This window comes from Carassius gibelio, chromosome A6, assembly GCF_023724105.1.
Source record: "Carassius gibelio isolate Cgi1373 ecotype wild population from Czech Republic chromosome A6, carGib1.2-hapl.c, whole genome shotgun sequence".
In the NCBI taxonomy this organism is placed as follows: domain Eukaryota; kingdom Metazoa; phylum Chordata; class Actinopteri; order Cypriniformes; family Cyprinidae; genus Carassius; species Carassius gibelio.
In genome coordinates this window covers 23,492,652-23,518,743 of record NC_068376.1, presented here as the reverse complement: position 1 = coordinate 23,518,743, position 26,092 = coordinate 23,492,652, and the positions used below count along the sequence as shown (strand labels likewise).

General features: G+C 35.6%; 3 protein-coding genes across 4 annotated transcripts; 2 read left to right on the top strand and 1 right to left on the bottom strand.

Moving 5' to 3' along the window:
• Nucleotides 1-217: 217 nt before the first annotated feature.
• LOC128015786 (GATA-binding factor 2) lies at nucleotides 218-6,094 on the bottom strand. Of its 2 annotated transcripts, none has more exons than XM_052599913.1 (5): nucleotides 5,288-6,094; nucleotides 3,903-4,448; nucleotides 2,896-3,041; nucleotides 1,325-1,450; nucleotides 218-1,057 (listed from the first exon to the last, which is right to left on the bottom strand). In XM_052599913.1, exons 1-5 carry the CDS (start codon nucleotides 5,544-5,546, stop codon nucleotides 824-826), a joined length of 1,311 nt encoding a protein of 436 aa, XP_052455873.1. In that variant the 5' UTR covers nucleotides 5,547-6,094; the 3' UTR covers nucleotides 218-823. The 2 variants fall into 2 exon arrangements, with proteins under 2 accessions (XP_052455873.1, XP_052455874.1); XM_052599914.1 differs by having other exon boundaries at nucleotides 2,896-3,038.
• An 8,175-nt stretch (nucleotides 6,095-14,269) lies between these two features.
• Nucleotides 14,270-15,376, top strand: LOC128015777 (histone H1.10-like). The gene has a single exon (XM_052599898.1). It carries the CDS (start codon nucleotides 14,351-14,353, stop codon nucleotides 14,963-14,965), a length of 615 nt encoding a protein of 204 aa, XP_052455858.1. The 5' UTR covers nucleotides 14,270-14,350; the 3' UTR covers nucleotides 14,966-15,376.
• Nucleotides 15,377-15,928: 552 nt separating this feature from the next.
• LOC128015780 (actin-related protein 2/3 complex subunit 4) lies at nucleotides 15,929-20,313 on the top strand. Its single transcript, XM_052599906.1, has 6 exons — nucleotides 15,929-16,062; nucleotides 17,093-17,211; nucleotides 18,118-18,229; nucleotides 18,811-18,906; nucleotides 19,082-19,252; nucleotides 19,343-20,313. Exons 1-6 carry the CDS (start codon nucleotides 16,060-16,062, stop codon nucleotides 19,346-19,348), a joined length of 507 nt encoding a protein of 168 aa, XP_052455866.1. The 5' UTR covers nucleotides 15,929-16,059; the 3' UTR covers nucleotides 19,349-20,313.
• Nucleotides 20,314-26,092: the final 5,779 nt, after the last annotated feature.

The following is a 26,092-nucleotide window of genomic DNA, read 5'->3' as shown; positions in this document are numbered from 1 at the left end:
TACAAATTGTAAGAATGATTTATTTGATTTCACTTGATTTCTGGACTGTTTTTGTTTGCACCGTCTCCTAAAAACAAACCACGAAGACCTTCTCTGCTCTTTCACTTTTATCTCTCTGGAGATATCTTATCTTTTGTCTCTCTGGAGTCTTGGTCTTCATTCACTGCTTCAGTCCAGTCAGCATGCTGATAAGTGTTTGCAAGCGCACTCGAGTGTCTCGAGTGTATAAGGCCACACGTGTCTTTTGGATTGTTTATATATGTTTGTAACATCTCAATTTGATAATGTTTTTGCAAATAAGGCAAGAACTCGCACAGAAAACACTGTTTAAATCATTTATTAAATAAAATGTAAAATAAGCACACAGTAAAAGTGTATTAATGTTTGTGTTAATGCATGTGTGTACAGAAAATATTAATTGATAATATTGATGTTGATACTAGTTTAAAGCTTGAAAATAAGAACAAAGAAAAAATAAATTAGAAAAAAAAGAAATATAGTTATATAATGGCAAATGGTTTAGGGACAGGTTTATATTATCCTTTTTTTAATGCAGGGCTGCTTCTAATTCAGTTGCATTAGGTGCAGTGCTATAGATGACATGAAGAGGCATAAACATTTTGGAAATGTGATTATATTTAAATAAATCTGGGAAACCACAAAATAAAGTGCAACATTTTAAATCAAGAATGAGTAGAATTTTGAGATTTGCATAATGAACATTTGAGCCTGTAACATTAACAAAATGTCCTTGACCTGAACATTAAAACTGAAGAATGCAGTTAATGTGTTAATTAAGTATAGGATCTTCTACAAGTGTCTCTCAGCCTATAGCAGAGACTAAGCTGCTGTGACTGAATGCGGGATGTAATTGGATTGGTTGGGTCATATTGAAGGGGTGGGGCATGTTGGCGATGTGGCTGAAGGTGGATGGTTTCTCATGCACACAACTGTTAAATTGCTGAAAATGTTCTCCTCTCCTCTTCTTAAGTTTGCCTGACATTTTCCTATTGCGTGTCTGTATCCCATCTTTCTTCATAGTAAGTGGACGGTTCACCTGAATCCATAAATAGATACAAACACTGTAAGCTAGATTATATAATTATTATTCTATTTAATGTTTAAATATTAGGAGGAAGGACTGCATGCATATTCAACATAAAAAAAATAATGAACATTTTTAATGCAAACAATGGATACATTATGGAGACCACTTAAAAGTGGAAATTCAAAATGTAAGCAGAGATGTTATTCTGTCATTCATTTTGGTGTAGTCTTTATAAAGGAAGTGTTACGGTAAGGCTACACAAAAACATTTACTCACATTATGTAGTTTGTAGTATAGACCACAGGCATTACAGACAGGTTCCCCACTGGAATTACGTCTCCAAAGTGTGGTGGTCCCTGTCTGGCAGTTGGCACAACAGGTACCTGCTCGTCTAGATGCGGACTGCAACATAAAACACACATAAAAAGAAATATGATATAACACATGGTTGATGGGAAGTAACTGAGCAATGAGGAAAAAAATTAAGCTTGTGAATGAAAATATGGTTGAACAGGAAAGAAAGAAAAAATTCCAAATTAGCAAAGCCTGAAGCTATGCAAAATTTGGTCGAACTGGCATTAAAGGTGAAATTACAGTTCCGATGCTGTCAAAGATTATATTCATATTTGTCTCATAAAATAAAGAGATTAAAAAAGATTTTCTGTCTGTGATGATGAAATATAATATTATAAAATAACATTTAAGATTTACAAAATTAATTACAAAATATTATATATATTATAATAGACTGCATGCAGCCTTGTATTATAAGAGAAGTAAGAATATAGCATGTGTATTGCTTCAGTATTATAATAACATATTATTTTTATTTAATACATATTTGGAATACACCAAACTTAAAAATACCTAGAAATAAGAAATAATAATTCTTAATAATAATTAAATAAAGAAACAGGATGATACTGACTTCAGAATCTTTACTTTAAGTTGTCTGTCAAACTCACATGTCAAACAGAAGTACGCCCTCAAACACCATAAATTCACATAACTATAGAGATATAGTAGATCCTCAACATGCCAAAAGAAAATACAGCAAGAAAACAACCGCAAAAGGAAGTATTTTTGGGTCTCACAAAATTATCGGTACCAAGCAGACATCCTGCCAAGGAAACAAATGGACCGAGCTGTCTCTGCAGGTGCTCTTCAAATATACGACCTGTAGCTGATGCAGAAGCACTCGTCACACACTGACTAAAGAATAAGACCCCAAGCTAGTCAGCCTAATTTATAGCTAATACACTTTAAATCGAGGGTCACACAAAATACAGACGCAGTCACTTTCAAGTTGATTTATTACGTTTCCCTCCAGTGACAGCCGTTCTGCAGCTGCCCTGTGCTTAACCATCACACTGGACTGGTCCATTACATGCTTTTCACTCTTCTTCTGTCCTTCTCACACCATTGTCCGTTCACCTACTCTGTCAGTACATGTCATTCTTTAATGTGCCTCAAGGACTGGCTTCTATTTTAATCGTAGGACATGTGTCCTAGCAGCAACTTTGATGAGTTCTGTCCCATCGTCAGCTCAGACCAAGATGTAATGCAGCAGACATCATACATTACACGGGCACAGTATCATAGAAAGTGAAATACTACACCATTACTACAGTTTTCCTTATGTGGTAATACTGTCTAGAGGTCCACATTCATCAACTGTTTAATTTTTCATAAACATAAAAAAAATATGTATTTTCTCTCTCTCTCTCTATATATATATATATATATATATACACACACACACACACACACACACACACACACACACACTGACATTCCCAAAATACAATGTAAGCAAGGGTGTGTATACGTATATATATGGCACTTACCAGTTGGCGCTTGGGTCTGATGAGGGGTCGGTTCTGGCCATTCATTTTGTGATAGAGACCACATGCATTACACAGATAATGACCTGATCCATCTCTCCGCCACAGAGGAGTTGATGTAGCTCCACAGTTCACACATTCACGCCCTTCTGGCACACAGTATCCACAGAGGTGCACAAAGTGAAAAACAATGTAAATAACTTATTCATGCTGACTACATTATGCACAAATAGACGGATAATCAGATAAATAGACATTTGTTTTATGGATATGCACACTTTCATACTTTTGGGATATCTGTCTTCCAATTGGGTCTACCAGTAATTGCCGTCATTTGGAGTGAATTTAATAAATAACACCCAACAGGAAGCAACAGTATTCAAAGGCAAAACAACTAATTCATTGACTTCATAAATTAAAAGTTATTTCTAACTTTTTACATTACAGTCATTCCTTGTCAAGTGTGTTAAACCGAACCTTTAGACATGGCCCAAAACAGCCCTAAATAAATCTAATACTAAATTATTATTTATTTAATTCTAAATAAAAATACTTGTAATGCAAATTATATAATTTGACTATTTATTAAATATTAATTTTTAAACTAAAATAAAACTAATTAAAATTAGTTCTGAATATATGTCATTGAATATAAAAAGAATATATCATTATAAAAGTAATGTGTAGTCAGATTTATACAGAATATCTTTAGATAATAATATCGAATACATTGTTATATATTACAATAAGTGCATTTTCCTTTATTTCAGTCCAGAAAAACTGTACCTACTGGAACAAAGTTGTGTCAACACATTACAGTGTCCTTGTTACACGTATTCATAATTTATTGCAATACTAATGTCTGCTTCATAAAATAATTATATAGTAGAACGTTTATTCGGTATGAAATTATAGCCTATATGAAAACTATATGTTTGGTTCATTTATCGCTTGAAAATTAACCTGTTTTAAGTTCCGCTGTTAATATGAATTATGAACTCTGAACCTACCTGAGAAAGCGTGGCTTTTACTTTTGTATTTTGACGTCATGTTGCTCGCGCTGCTCCCAAGCAGACTTCTGGAATGAAACACACTGCCTGTGTACTCGTGCGCTCCAGCTAGTGCGTATTCAGAATATGAAGGTACATGAGCTGTAGTTTGTGCCAGATTGCCACGGATTGGTCTAGAGCACTCCATCTTCATCCCGTCGACAAGAGGCAGATGGTACTTCCCAGCGTCCCTTACCACAGAACAAGCAGGGTCAGAGGACGCATCTTTGGGTGGAGTAGTGGGCAGGCAGTAGAGCTGAGGGCTGCAGTGTTGCTTCATTGACAGGCACGACATCGAACCCGGGCCATGCGCTCCGGTACCCGTGTACAGGCCGTTTGAGCTCTCGGCACTTTTTGAATGAAGAACTGCTTTGCCCAGGTGGTTGACGGTCCACGTGCTGTGGTGCTGGGTCACTGGAAAGGTCGATTTGCTGTTTTCCAGGATAGAAAGACCTTGAGTGTGGATAAGGTGAGATCGACACATTGAGCCACCCGTAAGCCGTGCTGCTAAAAGGGGAAAAAATACAAGTCCATTGGTAAAAGTAAGTTTGATTCAATTTTTTCGTCCACGTTTAACCACACTGTAAAACTGTTTAAAAAAAAAACACTCGATAAAAAGTAGGCTGTTAATCCAAATGAGGAAACTCGAAAATATTTTAAATCGCATCAAAAATAATAGACAAATTAACTTGTGGGAGGCCAGATTTTTCAGTGAAGAAGCTAACAGAAAACTATCAATTTGGGATTATTGTTAACATCTCGGAATATTTTTTAATAGGCTTACGTCACATATTTTTAATTCAGCAGAATATTTTTCGAATCGAAATTTTGTCATAGGCTATGAGGCAAAACTTTATTTTCTTTAATACATTCGTTAAAACATTAAAATATAAATCTAATGTAGGCTAATACAGTCTATTAATATAATCCAATATAATATAACAATTTAAAAAGTAAAATATAAAAATAACAATCTTTGTAAATGTTTTTAATTTGTAGGCTATTTGTAAATGCACTCAGCACAATTACAATGAGAAAACAGTATGCGCATCCTCAAACTCCAACCCATTTGGAGTCGTCAAACTGAATTCGAACTTGTGTGCATTGAAAATGATATCACATAATTACACAATAACATTATGTATAATAACAACAGTATAGATCTAATAATGGTGAAAAAATTAAATATGTTTGACACTAAAGGCTAAGGCAGTAATGTGACCCAATAAATATGACCTACAGTTTTAGAATAATTAAGTGATGCGGTAAAAAGCATTTCCTTAAATCTCAAAATCGTGCCAAAATATAACACTGAGAAAAAGAAAAAAAACTCCAGGCCTACTCACCATGCGTTTGACTGTAAGACATTCGTGCACGAGTATGAGAGTGGGACCCTTGTGTGTGATAATAGGGGTATCCTTGAGAGTCCAGATGACTGAGAAATACATCCACCTCGTCTGGTGGCAATAATGGGGTACCTGGCTCCATATATCCCGAACTATGATGTCCTAAACCAGCGTGTGGAGACACCGAATCTGAGGTACCCATTAAAGCTGAATGATGAGCATGCATCTTCCACCGGGTTTCCGCAGGGAGCTCCATCATCTGTAGTTTTCCCGTAGGAATGCAAACTTTCGTATGCGGAAAAAAAAAAAAAATCTTTACCTTTTTTTCTTAAGTTAGCTATTCCAAGTTCATCCAGTGCGTTTTTCCCAAATAATGTTTTCTTGAATGTCTTAAATATAAGTCCAAATGACTGAGTACACCTATGATAGCGTAAGTTTAAATGGCTGTATTTTAAAATATTAAATCAGAGTTGGTGCGTCTGTTGTGTGACAGGAGCGTTTAAAGTCACCGGGTGCGTTGTGACACTTCTCCACTTTCAAGGTGCAAAAACCACAAAAATGGCACTACAGCTGATTACCTCAGCTATATGTGCTGGTGTACACTGAGATAGATCCTCAGATAATGTTCAAAACCAAATCCTTTGCGTCGGAAAAAAGCTGAGGTTAAAAAATAGTCCAAGAAGAGTAACCGACCTTCTTATCTCGTCACTCCAGGACACGCGACTACGGTTCAAAAGGCACTTGTGCCTCGTATACGAGTATAAGTGCCAGAGTGATAGCCACAGGTAGTCACACCAACGACTAGTCAAAAACAGTGTTCAAAAGAGTTGTATATGAGGCAGAGAGCGGACTCCTCCCGTCAGCATAAATGACTTTCTAGCCAATTGGAGTTCACTTTTTTTTCCAGCTTGACACCTGCAACTCCAATTTACCCCGTGCGTCTATTTATCCAACCACGCCCCCTGGATCTTGTGTTCTGCAGTGAGGGGCTACTGTCCCTTTGGCTGCAGGTCTGCGCTGCTGGTTATTTCACATTTCACATCTTGCTTCCCGGGAATGGAGAAGTCATTGATTGTTAACGATTTCAGAAAACGATTCATGTTAACACTACGAAAAAAATGCGTGCACATTTATAATATTTATAGAAAATTAATATTTAAAAACTACATATGCAAAAAATATGCATAATGCAAAAAAATACAAAGAATACAGCCCGTATAGTGCTGGCTTTGAAATTGATTTAAGAATATTAAATCGAAGTTTATGAAACTGGTTTGCCTATTAAAGTAGAAACCTGCATGCTCCAGGTGAGATGAGTAGGCCTACCCCCCCACCCCACCTCTACGAAGCAATACAACGTCCTCCATCGACTTCTCCCGATCTTTAATTATTCAGGGAATAAGTTTCTGGCCAGCGCGCACGTATTGTCTGTCTCGGCAGATACGTCTCGTGCGCGGTCAATGACAACACGAAACCGCTGACCACCTACCCTGACTCTCATAAGATCTTTCCATCACTCTGAGCGAGAGAGAGAATGGGAGTCAGGCAAGGTGAACGAGAGAGAGAGAGAGAGAGAGAGAGAGAGAGAGAGATGACATTGCTTCATAGACATTGCCTGCCGCTGCCATTTAAAAAATAGACAAATGCATGTGTTATGTAAATCGATCTGTAAATCAAATATAGATATTTGTTTGCTAACATTCATTCACATCACACATCAAATTATAAACCAAACCCTTAAATGATACCTTCGTTCTATATTTCCACCATGATCAAAAAGTGACAATTAACTTCAGATAGAGCTTAAACATACATTTCACATAAATTCTATGTTTTGTAATTGGTTTAAAATCCTCTCCAGTTTTTTTTTTTAAAGGCTAATCAAAAGGCTTTTTAATGCTGTTCAAGAAAGAGCAGCATTGATCGTTTCCAGTATACATTTATACATTTTAAATATAATGGAGTCAGTTCTCTGTGATGACTAGTGCTCCAATGTGCAATAGTCTTGTTGTTGTGCTCGTGCATCTTATGGAGCATCTGCTCAAGTTTGAACAAATCTTAAGATTTCATAAAACTTGTATGATAAACATGTTTAACCTGAAACTCTCTCTTATTACATTTGGCTTTCTCTCTCTCTCTCTCTCTCTCTCTCTCTCTCTCTCTCTCTCTCTCCACTTGACAGCATAAGCTCAACAATGTAGCCCATGATTGGCCATTTGTTTCCTCCACAAAAGAAAATCAGGAAGGCAGCATTAATAACATATTGCAGTAACAATCTGTCAGTTATCTTTTCCCTTTCTCAGGCAAAAGAAGAGTTATTACCAGTCCTGATTTCCTGATGAGATTATGAGTGTTTTTCTTGACCAGTATGTACATTTTTTGTTTTATAAATCCAGCATTGTTAATTCTTTTTTATTCTTTGAAGAACAACCTTTTACAGTAATTGAAGGACTTTTATTGTGAAATAAATAAATAAATTCTTCTATTATAATTATTTTCCTTTTTGACGTCTGAAACCATACTTTTGTCCCGATTTGGACAATGTGGAAATCATAAGGATTTTCATTGTGTGTGTGTGGGTGTGTGTGTGTGTGTGGGGGGGGGGTATCTTTTTGTGAATGTCACTGAATGTGTGTGAAGATGTTGTAGTGTGAATAACCCTCTCCCCCTCCCATACCCAGAATGCCTTGCAGGCCTGGTTTTCACCACATCAGGATACAGGGCTGCTGGCTGAATTCCGGTATGAAACGGAGCGCTGGTGCACCGCAATCTGTGTGTCATACACATGCACATCCCTCTTCAGAAAGATGGACAGGTGCTGTAACGGACACTTGCTTTTACACACATGTAACATTCATTGAGTGCAACCATGCAGTTCCATTTCCACCAATTAATTTCATGCCACACACAGACACACACAAACTTTATAGTCACTTATCCACTCTGTGCAGACAATTACCAAAACATCATCACACATATTAAAGCTGATGCTTCAAATTTCAGTCAGGACATTTTCAAAATTAGCATACTTCAGTCTTAATTTATTTATTGTGAAGATGCTAAAAATGTATCCCTGTATAAAATCTTTTAGAGATGGTGTCAGGTGTATTTTGTGATGCTAACAAGTAAGTAGTTCACCCTAATGGACCATTGAAGGTGAATTTTGCAAAGGTAGATTCCAGCATCTTTTTAATCATAGTTGGGAAGCCCTAGCATGGAGTTTCCTGTTTGTATCATGTGTTTATAGGCAAGTCACATTACAACTTTATTCTGACATTGAGTTGAATGTTTATGCCCTTAAATGAATATTACCAGTATGAAAATATGTGTCTCTGACTAAATGAGATTTCTAAAAATTGAAAAGTGACAGTTTCCAAGATCTCAAGGAAAGTCAATGCTATCCATTAGTGCAGTGCCAAATTAAATAAATCTATGAGCATGTTTTGGTTGTGAAAGTCCATGGCAGTAGGACAAAAGTAATAGGAAAGAAAAGTGTAAGCTTAAAAAATTAAAGAAAAGAAGGTGTTTTTGTGAATGATGGGGACAAGAGCGACTCAAATCTTGGATCCCGGGCTATATTTTTATTCATAATTGCATTAGGTGATACTCAGCAGTTGTTCCCATCTCCCCATTATATTAAGCCATAATAGACTTCTATTAAGAATCTACTGAGATGGCACTAAGCATCTTTAGCATGCTTCAATCAAAACAAAAGGACTGGAGATCAGATTTTCAGTCATTCTTAACTCAAACCCGCCATCTTCTGGCCATTTTCGGCTTCATGGAGCTTCAGATAAATCGATACAACATTCTCAACACTCAGCCTCCCGAATACTTCAGGCCCTGCTTTCCCATTAATCTGCCTGATAAGCATAAATAATGAAAAATATAGATATATGCTGTCTTACTTAGATGATAAAAAATACAATATAGCAAAGATTACACACATTAAGTAGCTGTTCAACTTTAAAAAGGTCTGCTTCTGATACAAATAGCTAGATGTGGAAATTTCCTTGGGGACAAATGCACACTTTGTTTTCATTACTATGTGCAGTATGCAAAAACATGTGGTAAGAGAGTAAGTGTATGTGTGCACGAGTGTTTTCAGCTTTAAGGGGATGTGCTGGGTAACTGTTGCCCGCTTTGGGTTTCCGGACTGGGTGCCTGCAGACTGTTAGTCCCCCCTCTCCCTCTCCTTTTATCTCTCTCCCCATCACTCCTTTTATCTCCTTGTCATACAAGCCAGGCACTCAGCCAGGATACTGTGGTAACAGCTAAGCTGGCTTCTGCTTCACCATAGTGATCTTGTTGGTGGAAACGAGAAGAGCAGAGAAGCCTCCTTCAGTGTGAGTAACTGTATATTTGTTCTTGATCCACTTGATTCATTCACCAGCTAAACAAGCAAGGTTGCATATAATGGACTGAATATCCACAAAATAAGTGGACTGTACTAAAGCCATCCACATTTGTGGCTGAACTTCAAATCCTCATGGTCGGTACATACTTAAAAATATGCCATTATAAAGTTGTATTTCTACTTTATAAGATACAGACCATTGAGAGCAAAAACATCCCCCTGTGCAAAATGTCCCATGTTCTCTGTGTTCTGTATACAAAGGCCTAACAGAACTCATGCAACAGTATGGATGAAAAACTCCAGTGTGCTGCAGCATGATTTGGTGTGTTTGAATGTGTATCTAAGTGAGTGTATGTGAAATATCATATCTGGTTGGTAGTCAGCAGATCATAGATACTGACAACGTGTTGAACAGACTTACATCTATTTGTGAAAATGGCTAAAAGGAGCAGTTCACACTCCCACTATTTGCCCTCTATAACACACACTTTCTGTCTTTCAGGCATCAGGGATCAGAGGGCTGTCTTATTAGTGCCATGTAGATGTGAATTTGTGTACATTTTGTAACCTATAATGCCATGGGACTGAAATCTCAACACTGGCCACAGTGGCTTACAAGAAACCCTTTGCTTTATTTGCCCCCAGACCATACAAAGGTTAGAGAAAGGAGAGAATCAGATTGGAGTCTGATTCACGTTGCAGCATACAGTGCTGCAGCTGGATGAGACGCATCACACATCTTCATGACACACATAAACATACACAGACATAAAAACACAAAGAACATGCATTTTGAATCTCAATCACCATATTCAACATTGTATACAAATTCTCCATATCCTAAGACTTTATCTTAGTGTCAGTAATATTACTTGTTAATGTTCTTTAATATTATATATATATATATATATATATATATATATATATATATATATATATATAGACATTTATAATTATATGATTCTACCTAGAATGTACATTTGTATCCTTATAGATGTCTTAAATGCAAAGTATTTAGATATGTGTGCTGTTGAATTTAACCATTATCGATTATTATCCAACAGGCAAATATTAGATACAGGAATAAAAAACATATGCTATATATATATATATATATATATATATATATATATATATTACACCACCACACGAACCCACAAAAGCAACAAATATTAATAACATTGAAAAAACAAACAAATGCATACAGACACCGACAAAGTAAGGCTTCACTTTTTTGAGCATGCAATGTTAACTACATTAGTTAAAACTAACTAAAAATGAGCAAAATTTCTACAGCATTTATTCATTATAAGGGTAACTTATAAAATATTTGTGCCCAGTACAGATCATTTAGGTCATGCTTGCCTGTGCGTTTTTGCGGTTCTCTGGAGTCTTTCTAACTCTTGATTCCTGAGAGTGAGGGTGATGTATTTTAGGGGATAATGCTGTTGCACTGCAGCTCCCCTCACATCTGCAGTTGGACGACCCAGCCACCAGGATGTCCCTCTGACAAAGCACACAGACACACATCATGTACGCTTCCCGGCAAAAGTAAGGGCAAAACACACACACACACACACACACACACACACACACACTGCTCAGGATAGCACACAAGGTCAAAGAGATAGTATGCACCTGTTCCATGTCTATTTCTCTATCTACTCTACCAGTATCTAGTTTATACTAGTTACCTTCAATAAGATTTTCTTTAGCCACACTCTTGTGTTCAGATCAGTACCATCTGCAGTCTATCAATTCCTAGACATTATCTTTTTTCTCATTATGTGCTTGTCAGTGTCTCATCTCCTGTTATCTTTTCTAGGGTGACCATATGAACCATTTACCCAGGACGTGTCCTTGCCAGGATTTCTATATTGCCTAAAACATCCAAAGTAGTTTGACCAATAACATGCAGATATGATACATAATCAACCAATCGTGGCGTGTGAGAAGATGAGATCTACAGAGAACGATCAAAGGAATGCAAATACACGTACATGTTAGGTATTTGTTCGTTCATTCAGCTTGAAGCGTCGTTTTGCACCGATCATTGTATGACACCAAAGTACCAAAAGAGTGATTCAAATTCATAAGGAGCCATCTGCTCTGTTCTCTATAGCTCTAATGAATGTCATACAATGATTGATCTGCACAGCACAAGCAGCCAAATCTGGATATTTTTCCTCTCCTGTTTACTCTCTTCTGTCGTGAGGCTCTTTTGGCTCAGATTCCTACATAACTGTGGCTCTTTGCTGTCTGAAATGCACTGGTACACCCACCCCCTAATATACACAAGTACACACACTTGTTCCTATATGTTTACATGCACATTTAATTGGTCGCATGAAATTTCACCATCAAATCCATCTAGGATCTACAAATAAACACAAACTCTCTTACAATCACATTCAAATACAAAGATAAACAACCTCATCAGGTTTTAACTCAACCTTTTTACTGTTTTGGAGTGTGTCTAATGTTTATTGAGTTTGTTACGGGTGGTAAAACGTTTCCTCTTTTAAAATTCTTATTAAAAGACAGACAGTCGCTTATTAATATATATATACATATATACATATATATATATATATATATATATATATATATATATATATATATATATATATATATATATATATATATATGTACACACAGGCAGGGAAGGAAAAAAATCTATTGAATAGCGTGACCTCTGCTGCACTTTGACCTTTAACCTTTCTCTGTCTCAAGCGAGAAGGTGCTAGACTTATTTTATTTGACAGGTGTTTGCTTTTTGTGTGCTTGTGTACAACAGGAAGTAGCTACAACAACTCTGTAACTGTAAATATGCCAACATGCATATTACAGTCAACGCATGACTCACCTGCAGTGGGTATTGAACAGATCAAAAATGCCTATGTTGGATTATTTCCCCGTAAAATTGTAATTCATCGGGTGCAGAAACGTAAGACATTTACAGTTTGTAATGAATTTAAGAGGTCTGTACCCTGTTATTATGTGTTACACCTACAAGGTTTGGAAGATGTGAACACATTGTACTGTACATGTGTTTATTAAATTTCATCACATACGATTATCAGTAGATAGACTGCCATCTAGTGCTGAATGTCTGGGATAAAGGCATTTAGAGGAGAAAGTGGATTAATTTAAAAAAAATTGTTTTGTTGAGGTATTGCAGAATAATAAACTTCCACAACTTGATATGTTGATCAGACATGATGCATTCAGGTTTTTCTTTTGATTATTTACAAATATCTACTTATTTCGTGGCATTAGTTATTAGTTCAATAAAATGTCATGAAGCTTATTGACATTTATGTGATGGGTGGGGCCACAAAATACCCTAAACAACAACATAATCATATGCACATTTCGAAAAATAATCAAGCAACTGTTACTGAACACCAGTGATTTTAAGATATTATATATATATATATATATATATATATATATATATATATATATATATATATATATATATATATATATATATATATATATATATATATATATATTCCCTTCATATGTTTTGAAACTCTCAGAAGTATCATTGTATGGTTATATCAACCAAATCTGTATCCTGTATGGAAGGACTAATTATACAAATGTATTCTGTGGCGACCCCTGAAGTTTTTAACAGCTCATGCCACAATAGGGGCGGGGTTTGCTGAGTATTTTTATTTTTGAAAAATACCACACATTGTTAGTTAGTCTCAATGTTAAACTAAACTTTGATTTGTTATATCGTGTCGTAATTATTTTTATGTTCTCTTCTTACTGTACCAACTATTATGTTTATCCAGATGGTCAAAATTAAATCACAAAAAGTTTTAGCTTTCACAGATTTCTAATCTGTCGTTTTAGCTGCTCAATGCAGTAAAGATCCTTTTGAGATGTTAACTATGATCATGTTCCTGTAACGAGTTGTCAGAATCCTCAAATTCTAGCAACTGAAGCTCAACTGGGAATCTGATCCCATACTCAACACTATTTGATATAATAAACCTTTTAAAACCTAAAAAGTTTAATGACTAACGTACCATGCAACTGTCAAATAATAATGTTTTTATTCGAGCAAAAAAATCACTTTCACACACAAGCGCAGGAGAATACAGTCACCGGGAACAAAAAAAGCAAAGGAAATAAAAAGTTTGCCAATCCACAGCCACGGGAGGGCGTTTAATGTGTTAGTTGAGTGAAATTAAACTGCTTGCATCTCGAAGGCGTTTGGTAAACACGGACTGAGTAGTATAATTTCTGAATCGTTACTTTCTAAATTTTCACAGCAAGTTTATTGTAAGAACCGTCTCAATATCCTTAAAAAGTTTTTCGTTGGCAAAGTAAGTGCCCCTACCCAAAATCGCAAGGCATTGTGTGGGCAAGATCTTTTCTTTGCTTTCTCGCGCCACGGTTTTGCATTTATTTCATCACGTTTGCACACTGTCAGAAAGAGCACCTTTTGCACTTCCAATATGAATCATTTAACTTAGTAATATATGTCATCCTAACCAGATAATAGCTCCCAAAGTCGTGGAAAAAAACACAACTCCACAAGCGCCTCTGACGACGGTGTTGTTGTTCTCAATCACGTCCGCGTGGCGCCGTTAAATCTGACGATTCAAAACTCTGAGATGAGGTTCGCATTCTAGAGCTGATATTCTCGCGTTCTCGAATACGCCCATATAAACGCATCAGATTTGATCATGTCTGCTGAGGTCGAAGAGTCGGCACCCGCCCAAGCCCCTGCTCCAGCAGCACCCAAAACGAAGAAGGCTTCGGCGAAAAAGGCAAAACCTGCCGTGACTGCTTCTCCTGCCAAAAAGAAGAAAAAGAAGAGCAAGGGGCCCGGGAAGTACAGCCTGCTCGTCATCGATGCGATCCGAACCCTGGGCGAGAAAAACGGCTCGTCGCTTTTCAAGATATACAACGAAGCGAAGAAAGTGAGCTGGTTTGATCAGCAGAACGGCCGCATGTATCTGCGCTACTCCATCCGCGCGCTCCTGCTCAACGACACGCTCGTGCAGGTGAAGGGACTGGGTGCCAACGGCTCATTCAAGCTAAATAAGAAGAAATTTGAGAAAAAAACAAAGAAGAGTGCCACCAAGACGACTAAGACAGAAAAACCTGCAAAGTCGGAGTCCAAAAAAGAAGCGACCAAGAAAGTGAGTGCAAAGAAGAGCGCCAAAAAGAGCCCCGTTAAAAAGAAGACCTCAAAGAAGACGAGTGTTAAGAAGGCGACACCCAAACCGAAGAAAGCAGCTGCAAAAAAGCCAAAAGTCGCGGTGAAGAAGGCAACCAAGGCGAAGAAATCAAAATAGACTTTCTGTGAAAATGAAGAATTATATTTTTGTATAGCTTCTTGGAAAGAGAACACATAGACAAAGGGGGATTTTTTTTTATATATGTATATTGATATTTTTGTTGACTTTAGTTATGCTCTCATTAAGGGTTTGATCGGATGTAGTGCTTCTAGAAAACTGCTTCATAGAGACACACCCACTTTAGTTTCTGTGCTGCAAGACGTCATGCTTATTCTTAAATGAAAGTAAAAGTTTCATTTGCTGCACTAAACAGGATACTTGGTACTAGCTAACTAGACGAAGATGAACGCTTTGTGGCTAGAACAGCGTTTTTTTTTTTCATATGACATTTTGATGAACTGCAAAAAATAACAACGTACTTGTTTAAATAAAAATGTGATGTTTAAATAAAAATGATTGCACAACCTTCTTGAAGACTGTTTAATGGTGATCCATTTTTAAACATGTTCATTTAAACAACAGCGTTAATATATCTCAAGATTAGATTAATGATTCAATTTTATTATATTGTCCTGAGCACGTTATATTTAAACAGTAACGGGTGCATGCACAAAAATAATTTGAAGTCACCAGTGAAAAGGGAAATACATTTAAGACTACTTATTTGGGATCTAATCAAGTTGTTGGAGATGTAAACTTTTTTTTCATAAAGTTATTAATGTATGATCTTTTTTCTGCTGTTTTTTTTTTATCCGTGCGGAGCACTTTGAAAAAAAAAAAGACCCTCATGCAAAATTATATTTTTAAAATGAATCAAAAACATTACTTGGTAGAGCAGTTTAGATTAAATAGTACTGTGCATACAAAAAAAAATAAAATACAAACTTACAACATTGCAAAAATGTCTGTACCAAGTAAAAGTCCACATTAAGCATTATTGTCAGCGAATGAAGCATAACACAGGCATGCTAGCCCTTTTTAGTATAAAGATGTCTTCGACTTAAAAGAGTAGGTTCAGAAAAACCAGTTTACAGTCGTCGCCCCTTACTTGGTGAAAAATTGGTATCTTCCAATGAGATGACTGGCGTTACACGCGGAAGTCGCCCGGTGTTTGTAGCACTTCCGTCTTCTGCTCCAACGGGTACACAGAAATGGTAGGTTTGTCTTTCAACACGTCGAGAAACAAGATAAATTTTGTTTTGTATATATAAGTTTTAGAATATAAATGATTATACTGTTGTGACGCAAATGTCTGATTGCTGGTGTTTGTTTCTGCGTTGGTATGAAGTTGCTCATTCGGCTCGTAGAGCTAACATCCCCACCCTTATTCCCCAGTCGCGGGTTCACTGATACTGATTTGACTATTTATTATGTATTAACAATGCCAGCGCTCTGTAATACAGGGTTTTTGTATTATGGGCAAACTAACTCAAACTGACCTGTTTCATATTGAATCTTAATCGATGGCTAGCAAATAAACAAGCAACCCTTTATTATTAAATATACCAGTGTCGTGCTACACATTTTATTTCATCTGTATTGTTACCCATAAACGGGTCTATACGTGCAAATTCTGTTGATCTGGTTGCTGGTTACTAATGTGATATTTACTTGTTTTACTTATCCACAACACAATATGTTATAGGTGCTTATCCCAGGTATAACAATATTAAGTTGCTTTAGGTATGTTAATTATGTGTACAGACAACTGTCTGTTTTATAGTCTAGTTCTATGCGGTGAGCTATTTCTGATTTTAATATGCATCATCTTTCATGCAGGTTTTGCACTTCCTCCATGTCTTGAATTTAAGTTCAGGAAGTGTCAGGCTTCAGAAGTGTGCAGTCTATGAAAAGATTTTTGGTGTTTGCAGGTTGACTTAGCCACTTAAAGTGTACAGTATATATATATATATATATATATATATATATATATATATATATATATATATATATATATATAATATTATTATTATTATTATTATTATTATTATTATTTTTTTTTTTCTTTCTTTGGAGGACTTAAGTGCTTAAGTACAGTATCCTAAGAACTCCCCTGCAGGTTCAGGCGTGTGTGGAACCAAACGAGTGGAAGTTGTGAGCCATTTGCTAAGTGCTTGCTTGCTGTAAGGTAGCTGACATTGTTCATCGTCCTGAGTACTGATTTAGTTTGATTTGTTTCATCAGACGGCAACTTTGCGCCCATACCTGAATGCGGTGCGTGCTACACTGCAGGCAGCTCTCTGTCTGGAAAACTTCTCCTCACAGGTGGTTGAAAGACACAACAAACCTGAGGTTGAAGTCCGGTAAGTGTGTATAATGTGACTGTTTGCATATGTGTTTTATTTGTGTGTGAAAGTTACATGATTCAAATAGGTCAGTGGCATAGATCTGGCTGGTTAAAACTTAACATAAAAATGTTTACAATATAAACAATTTGTGGTAGATAGTTTGAAAGCGAAATAGCGAATACTACTGTAGCAAAAGTTGCAGTAAACAGCCCAACCTAACCTACCAATGGAATATATTCTTCAAAATTTCATTTCAGCTTTAAAAGAAATAGAGAACATATGATAATTTCTAATGTTTTACTCTTGAGCATCTGTTTTTTTTTTGTTTTTTTTTGCTCCTGGTGATTATTCCATGGTCCTTAAATGCATGACACCATGAGACCCCTGAACGTGTTGTTATTGTTAACAAAATCAGTTTTATTTTTGTTCACTAAAGCCTAAACAAAATATAAATGTTAGATGAAAAGCTTAAAATTTAAATGAAAATGAGAAATGTTGCCTTTACGGTACTAAAATTGCTAAAACTTAATAGAAGCTATAAATAAAATGACACTTGCCTAACAAAAATAATAAAACTTAAATTAATTCAAATGTATTAATTTAAACTTCATTATTATAACGGAAAATCTAAAAATAAAATAAAATTCAAAATATTAATAACTTCTATAATAGTATGTCAATTATGCTGATCCTTGTATTTGTATCAGAAAAATGTGTTAGAATGACTGATTAAAATCAGAGTAGGCAGTGAACCGAAGCCTGATTTAATGTCTATGGTAATATAATGGTGATTCAGCATGCCATTTTAAAACCAGTTGTGGTGCTTACTGCAATAGACAGTTAGCCTACTTCTGTTGCATTGTATGCAGAATGTCAGTGTGTTTGTGTGTATGCTTTACTATTTCTGTCTTATCTCAACAGGAGCAGTAAGGAGCTGTTGCTTCAGCCTGTTGTAATCAGTAGGAATGAAAAAGAGAAGGTCTTAATAGAAGGCTCTATCAACTCTGTGCGAGTCAGCATTGCTGTCAAACAGGTTAGAACATTTGTTTTACCCCCAACTCACTTTTGCTATTCTTTCGGAGATGGGTCTCGAACTATTGGTATATATTGAAAATTTAAAATGTGACTAATAATACAAAAAGAGAAGTATTGTGGTGGTGATGAGACAAGTGAGGGAGGGTAGTTTCACTCTGACTCAACACATGCAGTCCGCTGAATGCGGTAAACCAGGGGATTTTTTTTTACCAGGGTTTAATACATTTTCATTAATGTTTTAAAATAAGCATGTGCTAAAAAAAACACAAACAAGCTAGGTGTAGTCGTAACTGATTAATTTAACATATAAAAATTGGAAAACAAGCATTTTTTCATAATTACAGCAGAAATACCAAACATATATATATACCAGTATGTCAGTATTGGAAGAGGGGGTCCTTTGAATGTTGTGTTGGTGATTTTGGGCATTTTGAGTCACAAAGGTTGAGAACCACTGTGGAAGGCCAGTAGGTATGTGATTTGCGTTTCAATAGAACAAGCTAAGAATCCAGTTTGATGGCTTGTTTCTGTCTTTAATGGTCTGTAATTGGATGACGCATCTCCACTGGTCCACTAAAGGCTGATGAGATTGAAAAGATCCTATGTCACAAGTTCATGCGCTTCATGATGATGAGAGCTGAGAGCTTCTTCATCCTGCGAAGAAAAGCTGTCGAGGTGAGAGCAAGCGGAGAAACTTACTAAACCCCTAGGCCTATTTCTGTGATTACAAAGCTTTGTGTTCGCCGTTCATTTTTATTTCTTGCAAACAAATATCATAAGTTCTTTGCTGTGAAATGTCTACATGTAAAATGATATTTTAACAGTGAATAACCTTCCTTTCTTTTGTCAGGGATATGACATCAGCTTCCTCATTACTAACTTCCACACAGAACAAATGTACAAGCATAAGTTAGTGGACTTTGTCATCCATTTTATGGAGGAGATCGATAAGGAAATCAGTGAGATGAAACTGTCAGTCAACGCCAGGGCTCGCATAGTTGCAGAGGAGTTCCTCAAAAATGTGAGTCTCTCTGTAAGCTCATTTAATCGAATGAATGTTCCCGTCACACCAGCAAACTCTCTTACTCTGTATTCTGTTTGTGCTCAACAGTTTTAGGAAATTATCAGTACACCTTCTACTGGCTGCAATACCTGGGTCACATTGGATGCTGGAAAAACTGATGGAGAGCTGGTGGGCTACTGAGGAAGTAGTTAAGGTGTGATTTGTTTCCTGGATCACCAGTGAAGGTGGAACAGCTGGATCCAGAGGGTGTCGTCTGTCACAGGAATGAATTCAGAGTATTGCAGTATTGTAACTTAAGAGCAAAGTGAAGCCACAGTACTCCTTTTGTTATTGTTTTATTCCTTTGACTTTTTTTTTTTTTGCCCTCTCTCAATTTTTAAGTTGTGCTAAATGCCTTATTTTGTTTTAAATGTGTTTTGTTTCTTCACACTCTGCAATTCCATTTATGTATCCTGTCTCTGTTCATCTTATCCCAAATCCCTTTGCTATTATTTAGTAGTTGTGAAGCGCTCACAACATTGCAATATTCTGAATATGCCACTGCTTTCCCTCGTGCTCATGAATATTAATGAGTAGGTACTGTACATATTTTAAAGTATAGACTCATTTTACCTCTGCCTTTCTAATAAACCTTAAAATCAGGGTGGGTCTATATAAATGAAACCTCAATGATGCTCATGAGTACTAAGGAAAAATATTCAATGTCTAATCATTTAAAACGGTTTGTTTTGCCATTGTCAGTGTTTTTTATAAATATGTATACTGTGTTCAAAATTTTCAAGGTAAGTTTTGATATAAAAAAAAAACCTCACGCTGGTGCACATGGATTTTACAAATCATATCGGTCATGGCAAAATAATGATGATGCTAAATAAATCCCTTTATTGCTTGTAATGTGTTGTGTACTGTGGGAATGACCACTCTTTCAATTTAGTTCAATTTTCAATTTAGGTTCAATTGCTTATCGCGGTAAGTTTTGCTCCAGTCTGTCTTCTGTACACTTTGAATGTTACAGTATGTACAATGCAATAATGGCTCATATTTGAAGATCCTGAAAAGGATCAATAACCGTTTGATACGCAATACCTTTTTATGACATATATATTTTAAAAAAAGCTCATCACAAGATATTCAAATACTAGTAGAAGTAACCTATTTTTAGTTGTTTATTCACACAGCCAAGGCTAGGTAATTGACCTTTCTTCTGTGTCACATGATATTTAGAAAATACCATAGGTTGGTATCATAATTTAAGAAATTTGTGTTATTATAATTATTGTTTTTTCCAATAATCAGAATTATTTTCAGTTAAAAAACAAATCTAGGGATATGCCATTATTATTGCACAGACTTGGGGAGAATAAGAATTCTGCAATTATTAATTTTATATTTAACTAAGATTTTGAAGTAGAGTTGGTAATACTTTTATAAATATCTGTTTTCTCTTGGTAGTATAGCAAAGAATTGATAGCAATCTCATGTTTACATAACTTTTTTTTTCTCTTTTTATAATTAAAATGAGATAGAAATAAAAGTACTCACCTACCTCTTCTCCCTCAGGCTCTTGTATATTTTGTGTTGTTTTCGAAGGGCAGCTGCATGAGTGCATCTATATTTGTTCTTAATCCTTATAAGATGATCATATGAAATCTTAAATCTCATACATCCCTTTTCATTGGGGAGATGAGCTCATCCTTGTGGGTAACCTGTTGAGAATTTTTACAGAGCCCCTATCTTGTTTCCCATCCCAAGAAAACTCGGAGTGTAATTGGTATAAATCATTTAATCCCTTGTTGAACTGATGGGCAGTTCTTTAACAACCACAAGAGATGGGTCAAGAAATAAAGCTGGCAGAGATGAAGTTGCCCTTACTGTACCATAAAAATAGAAATCTAAAAAAAAAAAAAAACAGGTAAAATAATTCTCCTTGGGTCACATAAGTTTAACAACTGTTCTATTTAAACATTGAAATGGGTAATTGTCTCAAACAGCTATATCCAATATGAAGATGCAGAAACGAAATCAATAAATTAGCGGCTTATGCACAAGTGACAACACTACAATGCTATCAATTGTATAACATAGCATCAAACTTCTCACATGATTCTAAAGTTATTGTTACATGTCTTTTCTATCATTTTAATAATAATAAAAATTTATAAATAAAAAATTGGAATATGCATGTTTCACTTTGTTTAAAGCTTCAGTACATGTCTTTGATATGCAAAGCTCCAGACTAAGTGGAAAAAGTGGAAATATTGTAGCAAAACTGCAATACTCTGTTTAAAATAACTTCAAATTTATCATCAGATAAAAATAATATTCCAGAGAGAGATGCGAAGGGCAGTCCAAGCACCAGATAGAGAGAGTTTTGCTGACCAAACACATTGTGTGCTGTGCTGTGCTCTATAAAACAACTCAAGTGTGAAGCCATTGATGGGGGCTGACTTCCAGTAGGTGAGTCACACTGAAAAAAAAAAAAAAAAAAACAACTTAGTCTGCCTGCAAAAATACACAAAATGTATAAAGTTTATTAAGTTTATTATGTGTACAGAAACAAAAATCATCTCTATGTGCTGAAGGGATATCTTCTTTTAAGGTTTCTCACATCATTTAAGCCAATTTCTACTGATTGGAAGCAAAAGGAGGCAAAAACCTATGATATGACCTCATCAAACAATAATTATCATTATTTTATTGCAGTAAGGTATGGGATTATCACTTACTATTTCAATTATCAATATCCTTAATGATATTGATGTTTGGTCTATCTGGTCTATCCAGTAAAGTGGCACCTTGAGTGTTTTGGTCCAGTGGCCATTTACCTCCGGAAGCCATGATTTACATCTAAAAACTAAGTAACAATAGAAATAAATAATTTACTGCAAGTTCAAAAACATACAAAGCATTTTAGTAATCTGAACCTAGTATTTTTCCCCCTAAAAAACTGCCACAGTGAAGGAGGATGACATTTTTCCAATGAATCTTATCGAACATGGGGGGACACAAGTTGAACATTATTGCATTGAGATCATATTTTGCATTATATAATTTTAAATAAATAAAGATTATCTGAAACAACAGATAATGTGAGCATTAAATTATTATATTTGTGCAGCAGTATGAAGTCTGTCTTTCTTGTCATATTCCTTTTGTAGAGGCTCTTCTGATCACCACTAACCCATACGACTATCCCATGATCAGTCAGGGTGAGATCACAGTCAAGAGCATCAATAATGTGGAAGCCAAATGTCTGAGCACTTAACATTTAATGCATAATCTTATGGTTTTATACTCTGTATATTATATTTTATATATTTTATACATTATATCAAATACATTGTAAAAGGTACATTTGATTGTTTTTGACTTGTAGACCGCTATTGATATTCTGGGCTTCAATGCTGAGGTGAAAATAGGCATCTACAAGCTGATAGGAGCTGTGATGCATCATGGGAACATGAAGTTCAAACAGAAGCAGAAGCAGAGGGAGGAACAGGCCGAGCCTGATGGAACTGAGGGTGTGACTTCAAATTTAGCTATAAAAACATTCAGATATGGTTACAATATGGATGCATATAAATTATTTATTTAAAAATATATATTTTTTTTCAGTGGCTCATAAACACGACTACATATATCTGATAGTGTTAATATTCTGCAGGGTCTATTTTTTAACAAATGTGTTATTAAATGTATATATTATATTTGTACTAAGTATTATTCTGTTCAGAAGCAGTGTCTGCACTGTTTAGGGTAATTTTACCATGTTAAATATGTGTTCATATTACTTATGTTCGATATATTGTTCTACTGGTCAACATGGAACCCTGGAACATGAGGAATCTAAGATTATTCTTATCCAGATTGAGCTAAGCCAAGTGAAAGGGGAGACTGATGGTAAATTGGCTGAGAAAGAGGAGGAAATAGAAAAGATCAAAAGGAATAAGCTGGAAGGAGACCTAAATGAGATGGAGATTCAGCTGGACCATGCAAATAGCAAGGTGACTGAAGCTCAGAAACATCTTAGGAACGGCAGATCAAAGTAAAATCGTGGAGCCCTTGTAAAAGTTCCAGTTTTCCTCAGCTGGGAGCTGAACCTTATCCTCTTAAGTACTTATTACATTGAATCAAGTTATAAATCTTTTAACTGGATGCCCTAGTGCACCTTGATGATATTCTGAGGGGTATAGACTAGAGGAATTGAAAGTACAGGTTACTATGGTTGAACACAGGAACAACCTGAAGCAGGCCGAAATTGAGGAGCAGAGATCTGCTCTCGAGTGATGATCTCTCAGAGATCTGCAAAGTGGTGGATGTCAGTGAGCGTTGTAGGACTTCTACACTCCCAGGTTTGTTTTCAAGTGTTTCTAATTTAATTCATCTGGGCTCTTAGATAGAATAGCCAGTGGTAAACCATGTTAATTTCCATAATACATCTACACCAAAAAGAAGCTTGAGGTCAATTTAGTACAAAGGTGAAGTGGATGATGCTGTTCAGGGGGCACGGAATGCAGGAGAAGGCTGAAAAAAAGCTATTACTGATGTAAGTGCCTATTTATATGAAAGTACACATTGATATGTTTTATATGACTACATGTCCATAAAAGTTCACACATTTTTATCCGGTCAAATCCTATTAATTACATCTAGTGAACACTGAAAAAGAGCTGTAGTCATTTGCAGGCCCCTATGATGGCAGAAGAGCTGTTGTTGACTTCTGAGTATACATAAACTAAACCCAAAAGTCCATAATATTTGAATGTTATTTATGTTTGGGGTTTTTTCACAGGGAAAAGAGGTTGCAGAGTGAATCACATTTCAATGAGAGACAGCAATTAACAGTCATGTGATTAATAACTTTGACCACCAAACAACAATGGCTGCTGCTGTTTTTCTTTTATTTAACATTTTGACTTGTTCTCTTAATTTCTAATAAATCTTAAATAAAGATTAAAGCTTCTCACAAAGTATCCATGTCAATCAGAACCTATGGTTACATGGTAAATTGTTTAAAAAGTGATGTGTCCTTTGCTTACACAGAACTGAAGTCCACGAGACCATAGTAGGTGTCCTATTTGTCCTTTCATGTGTACTTCTTTGGGGATATGATGTAACCTCAATGCATTTTGCAACGATTGAACTGGTGCACACTGGATTACAACCAAATAAATGACTATTAATCAGCCTACATGGTATTCTGTCACTTAAAGTTTACATTTTTGTGAAGTAATGCGACATCGGATAGCAGTACCTTGTGAAATCTAAAGGGTGTCCAAGTCGTATCAGCTAACCAACGTCTTGTCCTTTTAAGACTATAGGCTACTGCAATTCGCTGTGGGCCAATTTTCTAGATAGAATATGATTCACAATATAGTGGCACGTCTACTTCTCCCAATCATCAAAACACTGTCAGACTCTGATGTCAGGACTAGAATAACCCCTTGTTACTTCAACATGCTCCTACAGGTCTGTTGTCTTCTGTCCTCATACACTTTCTCTGCTTCTCTGTGGTGATCTTATCTTTCTCTCCCTCAGGTACTCATTCTGTCATGCTTTAAAGCATTATTTTAGAAAACCACACCCTGTGAGTTAACACAAATGTTAAAAGCACTCCAAAGCAAGTACAGTATGTGCAAAATCATGCAACTGCATCAAAAATATAATATAAATGAAAATGTCAGGGTTTCTACAGACATGAGCAAGTTAAATTGAAGACTTTTTAAGACCTTATTAATACCATCTTATAAGACCTAAACCTGTAATGGAAATACACATTTTATTACATTACATATATGTAATATTTAATGTGTTTAAATAAAAAACAAAACAAAATGTCATTGCTGTGATAAATTATACAGTGAAATTTTCATATTAGGAGACAATATTCCATACAAAATATCCCTTCAAAATAACTGCATCCATTAGATTTTGGTGGAGTAAACAATTTATTCAGAAGAAATATTTTCATCAGTGTTCTAGCAGCTTTTACATACTTAAATCTGCATATTTGTATTTACCTTTACAAAGATTTACTTTTTAGATGTATGCATCATCTTTCATGCCAAATGATTAGAAATTACCAAAAAATTCAATGGATCTGGTATGAGTCAGATTAAATATTTTCACCTGCAAATAACAATAATTACAACTGCAATAAATCATGTTTTGAGATTAATGTTTTAAATACATTTATGAATATAAAAATATGAAATGTTGAGGGAAAAATTTATATTTTCCAACATACTTCCCAACTAAACCAGTAAGTGGCGATAAGTCACTTAATGAGTGAGTCACCTAAAGTTTTTCATAGTCTATTCTTCAAATTCTGTGGTGGTGTGATAGAAATAGATCTTTTTCAATGAGTTTAAATAGATTTTTACCTTTTATGGGCATTTTTTTCTTTATAAAGCCATTTCATTTGAGTCAAATTTTTACATTTAATCAGTGTATTAGAATAATAAGACATTTGGGTTGTTACCAAGCAAATGAAATCAGTATCAACAAAATTTTATCTTTGCAATCCAGACATAAACTGCACCTATTTACACACTGTTTAATGCAGAACATGAATGCATTTAACCTGCAATTACAAATGCCATATTGTAATTTTTGGTGGAAAAAGGCACTCCTTGTGTGAAATTCATTACCTATATGAAGTGGTATAAATATACACATTTTTCTGCCCCTATGTCTTGAATTTGTGATCATTCTGACAGTAATTTAATAGACTGAATCATGCAGTTAAAGAGTGCACTGTACTAAATGCTCACACGCACAATGCGCGCACTCTGTAGTTGTTTCGAATTTTTGTTTGTTTGTTTTTTGCATCTGAGA

Excerpts from the sequence above, each read along its gene's own strand:
- LOC128015786 (XM_052599913.1), bottom strand. The coding sequence starts at position 5,546 with ATGATGGAGCTCCCTGCGGAAACCCGGTGGAAGATGCATGCTCATCAT. Across the intron at positions 4,449-5,287 it reads GTCTTACAGTCAAACGCATG|CAGCACGGCTTACGGGTGGC; the intron begins GTGAGTAGGCCT and ends TTCCCCTTTTAG. Across the intron at positions 1,058-1,324 it reads TATACTACAAACTACATAAT|GTGAACCGTCCACTTACTAT; the intron begins GTGAGTAAATGT and ends TTATGGATTCAG.
- LOC128015777 (XM_052599898.1), top strand. The coding sequence starts at position 14,351 with ATGTCTGCTGAGGTCGAAGAGTCGGCACCCGCCCAAGCCCCTGCTCCA.
- LOC128015780 (XM_052599906.1), top strand. Across the intron at positions 18,230-18,810 it reads TCAGCATTGCTGTCAAACAG|GCTGATGAGATTGAAAAGAT; the intron begins GTTAGAACATTT and ends GGTCCACTAAAG. Across the intron at positions 18,907-19,081 it reads TGCGAAGAAAAGCTGTCGAG|GGATATGACATCAGCTTCCT; the intron begins GTGAGAGCAAGC and ends TTCTTTTGTCAG.